Raw genomic sequence first — 10254 nt, 5'->3', positions numbered from 1 at the left:
GCAGGGAAGCCTCCATTTTCATCATCGGTGCTTTTGAATTTATAAAATCCTCCTCCATTCTATATCTTATACAAGAATGCGTTTGGAGGAATATGTAGATAATAACATAGAGTTAATTACCAAAAATAAAAGATGACAACTCTTGCTCTTCCAATGTAGGAAGACCAAAAAAATGGCGAAGTTGGCTAGTCCAACCAAGACAGATATGAATTTTTAGATATGAACTTCAAAAAATCATTCAAACAAAGGATGTGAAAATAAAAGGAGGAAAGCAATTAACTGGAGCCAAAAAAAGAAGAAGAAGAAGAAGAAGAAGAAAAGATTGATTTTACTATTTCTATTTCGTATATACAAAAGAGTGCTAAGATATAATAATAAGGGATTAACCAGCTTTTCCAAATCAAATTACTTTTAACTCATATACCAAAAATATTATATTTCTATTTAATAGTTGCATCAAGTTTCCATCTCCTCATCATCACTGCCACCTCCAAACATGGAAGCCATTTTCAATGCTAGCTTTGCGGCCATTTCTCTACGCTGAAAATCAGGCATCAACCTCAAATTGCCCCGCAGGTTTCCAATCTCAGACATCAACTGTTCCAAATCCTCAAAGTCAAAATGTGAACTCTCATCTGGATTCTTCTTGTCGTCATGTTCTTCTTCATGTGGTACAGCTCCATTGCCAATCTCATTATGCAATGAAGTCGTTGATGTAGACGGCTGCAGCTTTTCCTTATCAGATTTGGTTCCATTCTCTGAGGTTGTCTCTATGTCACAGGTGGTGGCAAGACCATCTGCAGAAACCCATCTTATATTTGTATTGTCCCACGGTTCAGCTGAGCCAGAAGATAAAATTTCATACTCAACTTCGTATTCAGACTCTTCATCTGACAAGACTGATATGAGAGAACAGAAAGATTTAGCATTCTGGTTAACAAGTCAAACACAAGCAAAAGGTAAATAAGTTGTGTATAAAACCTTCATTTTCAGGCAATGATGGTTTGTTTATCTTATCACCGGACTTTAGAATCATTCCAGGCCACATGTGAGCAGAGAGAGCACCAAAGATTCGCTCAACTCCTTGTGAATCGCCATCAACTGATAAACCTGTCAAACAAATCATCTTTATCTCATCGATGTATAACAAATAGTAATGTTTATAGAAAAAAGTTTTGACACACATAATAAAGATGGTTATGATTTTTTTCACTTGCAACAAAATCTCAAGTTAGTTGAATCCTTCCTATTCAGGGAACCAATTATAACTCCATAAATTTATCACATGTTTTCGCTTAAGTTTTATACAACTCTGAATTGTGCACGTATTATAAAGCTATTATGAAGCAAGGTGAAGGTGATTCTATAAAGCTATCATAACCTAAAGCACATCAAAGTTCTGAATATAATCAGAGTAAGCATATTCCTCAGTTTTTTTTACAAGACATCTAACTTGATTTAACCATAGTTGTGAACATCTGAATGCAGGACAAGGCAGTGTAAAGGCCTTACATTTGTCGAAGTCAGCATTTGATGCACATGCTTCAATGTACTCAATGTTATGCTCAGTGCACCACTCCAAACATGATCTTCTGGTCTCCCACGAGGATTCATCTTCTCCCAACAAGCTACTACCTTCGGTCTCAGAAATTCCATATTCAGCAAACTCAATATGAGAGTCATCAGACAATTCTCCAACCTTTAGGAGGTGCCTTCTGTATTCAGAATGCACGGGATGACCTGGAACAAGATCAACTTTGTTTCCTATGCATAATAATATCTCGAAATTTTGAAGATCATTGTGAGATACCCAATCCCTAAGTACAGCAAATGACAGCGGCTGAAAATAATGTCACAAAAGGAAATGCACCGTCTCAAGACAAGCCCAAAATGAAATGAGAATGAAACATCAAGAAGAAACAAGTAACATAGTGTGAACGGTAAGAGACTTACATCAGTCATGTCAAAGACCATAACAAGGGCAGCCAATTGGGTATATGTTGGAAGCGTGGATATGGAGAATCCATCATGAAGATGAGCGATGCATATGGAAACATCAGCCATGTAGTACTTTGTGTTGATAGTCCAGCTGCTTACAAGAAACCAACAGAGCAGCACAATGATTGGATCAAAAGTTCATAAAATAAAATGAAGAAACACTACTAACTTACCCATTCATAAAATAAAATGAAGAAACACTACTAACTTACCCATGGAGTAACACTTCTGATGATGATGAATCAGAAGCATCTTCAAAATCCACAGAGACTAGGCCTACATAATCATATTTTCAGCCAATTTACATACACACTAGAGAGCACAACTTTACAGGCAGAATTCTAATCTAAGAAAAATGCGAAGCAACAAAAAAGAACAATCATTTGAATATTAAGAAACAAAAGACATAAAAAGACAATTGAAACACATATAAATTCAAAAACCAGATTAGAATCTTTGACTAACAAAGGAATAAGAAAAACAAAGAAAGAGTGAAAGGGAAAGCAGCATACGAGAGAGGAGAGTGCGCTTGCCGACGTTAGAGGATCCAATGAACAAGATGCTCGGCTTCTTCTCCAGAGATTTTTCATCATCATAAGAGGGATCCTGTCCCTGCATATTTCCTGGAAGTCTAAACCACCTAGTGAGCTTTGATGATGGATGGTAATGGCAACGATTATGAACTACCTTGCTTAGGGTTCTCAAGATTGGGAAACAACCCACCAATTATGTGGTGCCACTACCTTGTGCTCACCGCTCTTTTAATCTCCTATAAAGTCAAGACAGAAGCGTTTAGGATTGTATTTATATCCTGCCATAAAATTTGTTTATGATCCATATAACCAAAGAAGACACAAAAAGTAAAAAGATAATAATTATAACTTTGACACTTTACTATTTAAAAACAATTAGGATATTTGATGGATATGCAGAATATTCATACTGAGACAGATAAAGATCGAAGCTATTGATTCATGAACAATGAATTTAGCAGTACAATTTGCATTCACAAACAATTTTTTAAAAACTTGAAAGCATGCTCTGGTGCAAGACAGGCTAAATAGCCACAGAGTGGTGTAACAAAAACATTATTACAAGGAAGCACAAGCTTCAAAAGGAAAACAGGGTTAACTGCACTAATGCAATATATACTATATTTTTAATATTTTTATTAAGTAACAATCTTGATTTATGTTTATACAAAAACACATGAATATTTAGGATTGTTATACAGATGTTGTATATTGGTTTAATAGGGCACGTTTTTGAGGTATTAGAAACTTAATTCAAGAATCCCATGATCAAAATTCTATAACAAAGAACTCCAATCTCAATCAGAATTTCAAACATAAATAAAATCTTTCGCAAACTGTTCTTTAAATGTTGAAATAAAACTATAAAAGCTGTATACAAAATTCATAAGATAAGAGGGGCATGCTTGCAAGTTCTAAAACTAAAACTGGTAGGAATTTTAAAAAATAGTAACGAGATTTGAACTTAAAAAATAAAAAATAAAAAAGAACAATTACTACATGCACTTCAAAGGACATAATTAACAAACATACTTATTTGATAATCACCAAAAGGAAAATTAAAAATACCAAAATAAAAGAATATATGAAAAATACCTCAAAAATGAAAAAAAGATTGAATCAAAAACCGAAAAGAGAAAAGCAAGAGACTTGTCATGAGTCTCTCTGAGGGCCGGAGGAGGCTGACTCTCTTTCCCTACTGTGTTTCTGAGAGAGGAAGGGGAGGCTAGGTTAAAATACGAATATACCCCTGCCCTTTATGATGCAAGATTAGGGGTAATTGCGTCAATCAACATTTGACAGTAAATCTAAACATACAAATCAAATATCCAATGTTAGATCCCCACGGCCGCACACCTTTACCATTTATGGAACACGTTAGGGGTGTCAGGTACAAGACCACGTGCGCACACTCCACGTCATTGGATGGTACGGTTTTTTCGTAAATAAAATGGAAATCCAAGGCCGGAAGTTAAAATCCAGCAAAGGTCACCACATTTTATTTTATTTTTTATTTTTTTATTTTTTCCCTCCACCTCTCAAAAGGGATTCGATGAGGAATCGCGGAGCCCGGCCCCCAGCTTTTTCAAAACGAAGGAAATGAAGAGCCCACCTGTAGTCGTTTGTCTATCGGTCGGTCGGCTGGCCACGCGTCCGCATTTTATTGGCTAAGTGGAGTTTAAATTACCACAATGTCACTCCCGGCTGATACAAACCCACACACTCGTTTATCATTCGCAATCGTAGGGTTCGGTTTTTTCCTCTTCAAAACCAGAAAAAGAAAATAAAATTAAACCCAAAAAAAAAAAAAAAAAAATGGAAGCAAAGAAAGGAAAAAAGTAAAAACTTTTCCTTCTCTCTCTCTCTCTCTCTCTCTAGATTCTCTCTCATCGAAGAGATTGTTGTTATTAGCTTTAGTTGGATTGATTATTTGATATTGTAATCTGGTGGTGGTGGTGGCGTTTGATATGGTTTATCGGTGGTCTCTAATTCGCTTGGTGCAGGTCGGGAACTTGTTCGCCTTTTTTTTTTTTTTTTTTTGGGGGGGACTTCATTTTTTTTTTTTTTTTCCCCTTCTTCTTCTTCTTCCTCTTCCAATTAGGTAGTTTCAGTGTTATCTTGGTGATTGGTTGTTTTTTTTGGGAGAGAAGAGGAAAAAAACAAAAACAAAAAAAAAGGCGAAATGGGTCCCGCCTTGCATCAACTGAATCGGAGACCGCGGTGAAAAACGGCGTTTCTTTTATGGATCTTGCGTTTTCCTGTTTGTCGGAGCTCAGATCTCAGGTTGGAGATTTATGTATTTCTGGATTATATAGATAATATGTCTATGTATACATATATTTGTCTGTGAATTAGTGTTTTGTGTTAGCTTCTTTTTTTGTTTTTTGGCATTTTGGATCTATTTATTTTTTGTTTAATCTTTTGAAACGATGAAAGATTGATTGCAAAGGACAATTGATTTACGAATCCGAGCTATTGATTTTTGAGCTATGATGTTCAATGGGATTAATTTGTATATTTTGAGAATTAAAGTCTGCTTTTTTTTTTTTTCCTTTTTTTTGTGGATTTGCCACTGAATTCGAATTATTAGATTTCAAGGTTTTTCATTTCCGTGGAAATGATTCTTGTTTATGCGAACGAAAGCAATGAAATAATTTGATTGAATCACTTTTTTTTTTTTTTTCCAAGATCTGTATAGCTGGTTGTTTGAATTTGTGGATATAATTGGATTGACTTAGATGGATGCGAGGGTCAAAAAGTGCAAGCGAGCTATTCAGATCTGATTGATTGAGGCTCTTTATACGTATGCTCTGCTTGATTTTGCAGTAGTATGTACTTTAGTCATGCATAAAGGGACCGCAAATCTAAAGGGATTGTTATGTAAATATGTGTATATATGGAAAATTTAGATTCAAAATCTTTAGCTTTTGTTAATTTTATGATACCTCTCTTTAATTTAATCTGAATGCAATCTCTTCTTTTAGTCAACCACAAAGTTGACCAATAGAATATTCATTAGACAACCACTTTTTTTAAGTCGTCTATTACCCTTATATATGTTAAAAATTAATCATTTTAGAAGAAAAAATAAATGCCTATGTTATTTAGTCTTTTTTATTTTTTATTATTTTTAAATTAAGTAGGATAGATTGTCATTTTCAAAAAAATTGAACCCCTCAGTTAGATGGAGTCAAAAAAAGAGGTCTGCCTAATCGTTTAAATACCTAAGAAGTCTTTGTGTACTTCTCCCCATATATATATACTGATAATAAAAGAAAAAGAAGGAAAAGAAAAAAACTTGAATCTGGAAGCTATAGCTTTGCTACATTTTTATTTTTATATTTTTAACACTTTTGGTATGCTTGAAAACATGTTTTTAATCAGTAAATGTCTTGAGCATGCATAAAATCTATGTAAATAGAGTTGCTAAATACATTTTACTGTTCAAAAAGATGAACGACGAAGATCTTTATTTTCTATTTTTTTAATTTTGTTATTGGTGCATAGTATCTTACCACATTATTTTGCTCTCATAATCCAATTTTATGATTGCTTTTATTTTTAATTTTCTGTTTGGCCTAGGTATACTTTTCACTACAGTTTTGGTAGTTGTGTGGGTTTCACTTTTTCTTCCTTTACTGTCCTCTCCATCATTGTTTTTACTTTAGTTAGATCTTTTTTTCCTTTTTATTTGTCTTTGGATCCATAGTGTCCCACTAACAAAGTATGCTCTGCTTTACTTGGTTTGAGTCACTGACATCACTAATTATTCCTGTGTGGAGATAGTGGTTATTTATGGTACTGGAATTCTCCACCTAAGGGTCCATTTAGTGATGCCAATGGAACATCATGTCTTTGGAATATGTTCAGATCCCTCATCCTGGGGGCAAAAAAAGGAAAAGAAAAGAACAGAAATACTGTTTTGTCGGTATAGTAACATTATTACGGTACAATTAATTGCTCAATTATATATATATATATATATATATTTTTTTCCCGGGTGGGCGAGGTCTGAGGGGAGGGATGTTGTTGAGGGAGATGAGGATTACCAAGGGGATTAAACTTGTTGACAAGAATAAGCACCCAACAAGCTTGAAACTGGGAATCATATCTGGAAGGTTGTCCTTAGAATCTCAAACTGTAAAGAGTTTTATAGATATGAAGCAAAGGAGAGGAACATGTACGTGATGTTTCTTTTTGTATTAGAGGTGGAAGATAGAATAAATGAAGCCAATACTTTGTGTGGAAAAGAAATGAGACTTCTCTTCTTTGATTGATGATTTTGACCCTAGAAATGGATATTATGTGTTGATGATGGACAAGTGATGGCTATCTTTTATTGCAACTAAAATACATTACATCTTAGGCATGATGTATACCCAAACTTAATTATTACCAGTTTTTAATAACTGATTTCAAATTACTATTTGATCCATTGGATATGTTTTGATAGCAGCCTGGCAGATGCTGTTCACTGTGCTTTTTTAGGGGACGTAGGGGTATACAAAATGGTGCTTCTGCTTATAAGCTTCTTTTGCAAAGCAATGTAGGAGGTACTTCTCGTATCTAATATGGCTTTTGCATTTGAAATTTATTGAATTTAAGGTTTGTCCACATCGCAAACTAATATAAGTATATTTTCAAGATCCATGGTACAAATATGATAGTTTTTGAGATTGCAATACTACCAACCTTCCTAAAATCCCATATGATCAAGGGAAATGGGAATGGGCAATATGTGAAGGTGCACTCTCCATGCATAGCCACATTGAATCCAACTTATGGTTTCCATATCTAGTATTTTCTTGGCAGTGGGAAAGGGAAGTTATTAATTGTCTGTTTGAGGTTGGCTGAGTAGAAATTCTGTAGACTTGGAAGTCTTTGAATTGGTTCTATGAGTATTGAGGCTTAAAAGTGGTAATTAGAATAAAAATTTCAATTCCTGATTATATTTTCCTTCCCTTGAATGGCTTTATAATCATATATAATCTTTGCATCCCTGTGAAATAATATATATGTTTCTTGGTCGAAGTTAATGTTTTAGTTTCATAGGGGAATTTCAAAAATATTCTGAAAAGCCGTAAATAGAGTCGACAGTTTCTGACTTTTTTTAACCGAACAAAGATAACTGTTTCTGACTTTATAACCTGGCCCTTTGTTTATTTATTTATTTTATTATTATTATTATTATTATTTTTTTTTTGCAACTTTATAACCTGGCCTTTCTGGAGTATATTTGTCTTGTGATTTCCTAGCAGGGGTGGACTCGTCATTTACCTTCGGTGATGTGTCATGTATTGTGTTGTTTGCTACTCTTGCTTTCTTATGTGTAGCTTCTCTTGTCTCTTAATTGTTGCTTGTGTTTTGCCTTTTGCCGTGGCACAGGGCATCTTTTGTCTCTCATGCTTTGGATTGCATTGTCTCGGTCGCATTGTGTTGACTGCCTTTGTGGTGTGCTGAGTTTTCACCTTCAGTTTTCTTCAGCTGCTTTTACAATTGTTACATCTTCGGTGATGATCTGATGTGGAGCTTGTTATGGTTCTTTCTTTCATCTCCATCAACTTTGCTTTTTCCCTTGTCGACTGTCTGCAGGCCTTCATTTGGAGCTTTAGTCTGTCACTGGCTGTTTCTTCTTGATCTTTCCAGCTTAAACAGTGAGTCGGTCAATTTTGCTTTGGGTGCAATGCAAGGCCTGTATGCCATTCTCTGCCCAGATAATTTTGATAATTTGCTTCCTCAAAAACCAAATCTTATTCCAATGTCTTTGCCCTTTGAAAATTGGCATATATAACTTATGCTTGCCATTAGTTATTTAGCCATGTTGCTCACTTATGCTTGCCATTAGTTATTTAGCCATGTTGCTCCTTAGGAGCCGCCGCTATTGTGGTATGATTGCTTGCTGGTGTTCAGACTCCACTCTTGTGGTGGCTGGTTGCTTGTCTATCATTTAATTGACAGGCTTTTAGATGTTGCTGTATGATTGGACGAGCCTGATTTTTGTTTCTACAGCTTTGATTCCACTTCTATATTTCCTATGGATGTGTTCAGCTCTGGAGGTCAGTTCTCTGAATATCTTCCTCATCTCCTGTTTCGTTAAATGTATTGCTAGAAAGATTTGGAACATATTTTAAGCTGCTGAAGTAGTTTTTATTCGATTTCTCTTTTCCTCATTTATGGTATATGCTGATTCATTTCTATAAATTAATATAGCAAAGGCCTTTCCTTTGAGATTATGTTAATGATTGGGATCAGGTCTTGTAAAAGGTGTTCTGAAATTAATACAAGGAACACCAGCATGCTTACGAGTCTATTCCACTTTTTGTTCCGAGTAAGCCTTGTCCTTGGAAGAGCCAGTTTATGGCAAGAATGAATCCACAAGCTGCTGAGAATCTTAGGAGATAGAAAGGTGACTATGGATTTGTACTTCTATGTATAGACGATTACTTGAATGGGAAGCACAAGTTTGTATTGGGTACAAGTTCTCGATGGACTTTTTAGTGACTAAATGTCCCTAAATGAACTTTTGTCGCTAAAAAGCATCTTTTCGTTGTACATGGTCTAATTTTTAGTTGGAAACTTCTGATGCAATTGAATGGGCCCGCTCCTTCAAAATTGGGAAATGGGTAAATTATGTTTAAAGGGGCCAACCCATGGCCCAACTTGTTGATATGCCCAACTATAAATCGTGTTCGAATGGGCTAGGAATGTATTGAAGGTGCCGAATAGTTCAACAGGGATCATCATTTTTCATATCAAACTATTTATTTAAAATTCTTTCTGTTTTAATGCGAAAACAATTTGGAAGGATGTTGTTTCTATTCAGTCATTTAAAATTAGAATTATAACTCCTTTGCAGATTTAAGTTTCTTGCTTTATTTTCTTTTTCTGTTTTCCAAAAGGGAAATTTGACATATTTAAGAGCTAAATTGAATAGAAGAAATGCAATTTTGCATGAAAAGCCTGTACCAACTCTGATAAACTTTTGCTTGATAATTAATAGCATGTCTAACCCACGAGTGGCATTCAAGGAAGTAAATTAGTCCCATGAAGTTACGAAGGCGAAACTGGTTCATAGAGTTGGGCAACCTCTAAGATTAGGGGAATTCAAGTTTAATGTGGATGGAGCCTTATTAGATATTCAAAAAACTTTGGGAGTTGGGATCGTTGTTTGTGATGATAAAGGAAATTTGATGGTAGCTCAGGTGAAACCATTCTATTTTCTTTGCAGTCCATTAACTATTGAGTTGCTTGTTATTAAAGAAGTTTTACATTTTTGTTTGCAATCTGCCTTTGATGTGAGTTAAATTGTGAGTGATTAAGGTTTTTCTAGGTTTTAATTGTTCTTTTAGTTGAGGATATTAAGGATTTGTTATCCTCTTGTGAAGGGTTAGGTGTTGTTTGGCTCATAGAAAAACAAATTGAGTTGCTTGTGAATTTGCTAGACATGCGTTATCCTTATATTCTTATGAGTTTTGAATAGAGGTTGGTCTTAATTGGTTGTCAAAAATTTTATAGGACGAAGTAAACAATTATTTTGTTTCTTAATGAAAGAAAGTTTTGGCTCAATTTTTTTTTTTATTTAAAAAAAAAATTAGCTTTTTACTACTTTCTTCTTTTTTTTGTTTTTTTTGTTTTTTTGTTTTTTTTTTTTTTGTTTTGCTAGCCTGGCTGTTGCCCCCAGGCACCCCAACCCACCCCATAGACCGGAACCTGGCACTCACAG

At 34.8% G+C, this 10254-nt stretch overlaps 1 protein-coding gene and 1 long non-coding RNA gene across 5 annotated transcripts; one reads left to right on the top strand and one right to left on the bottom strand.

Annotated features, from left to right (window-relative positions):
• Positions 1–300: 300 nt before the first annotated feature.
• On the bottom strand, positions 301–3773 carry LOC107431106 (uncharacterized). 2 transcript variants are annotated; one of them, XM_016041988.4, is made up of 7 exons: positions 3627–3773; positions 2511–2767; positions 2211–2274; positions 1954–2089; positions 1513–1840; positions 982–1110; positions 301–899 (listed from the first exon to the last, which is right to left on the bottom strand). In XM_016041988.4, exons 2-7 carry the CDS (start codon positions 2614–2616, stop codon positions 457–459), a joined length of 1206 nt encoding a protein of 401 aa, XP_015897474.1. In that variant the 5' UTR covers positions 2617–2767; positions 3627–3773; the 3' UTR covers positions 301–456. The 2 variants fall into 2 exon arrangements, with proteins under 2 accessions (XP_015897474.1, XP_024934775.1); XM_025079007.3 differs by lacking the exon at positions 2211–2274.
• A 172-nt stretch (positions 3774–3945) lies between these two features.
• On the top strand, positions 3946–9335 carry LOC107431126 (uncharacterized). Of its 3 annotated transcripts, none has more exons than XR_003057824.3 (3): positions 3946–4814; positions 6988–7084; positions 7917–9335. It is a non-coding gene; the product is annotated as an uncharacterized LOC107431126 (long non-coding RNA). The 3 variants fall into 3 exon arrangements; XR_003057825.3 differs by having other exon boundaries at positions 6985–7084; XR_003057822.3 differs by having other exon boundaries at positions 3946–7084.
• The last annotated feature ends 919 nt before the right edge of the window (positions 9336–10254 follow it).

Source organism: Ziziphus jujuba, chromosome 6 (assembly GCF_031755915.1).
Source record: "Ziziphus jujuba cultivar Dongzao chromosome 6, ASM3175591v1".
NCBI classification, from domain to species: domain Eukaryota; kingdom Viridiplantae; phylum Streptophyta; class Magnoliopsida; order Rosales; family Rhamnaceae; genus Ziziphus; species Ziziphus jujuba.
This window is presented reverse-complemented; position numbering and strand designations above follow the sequence as displayed.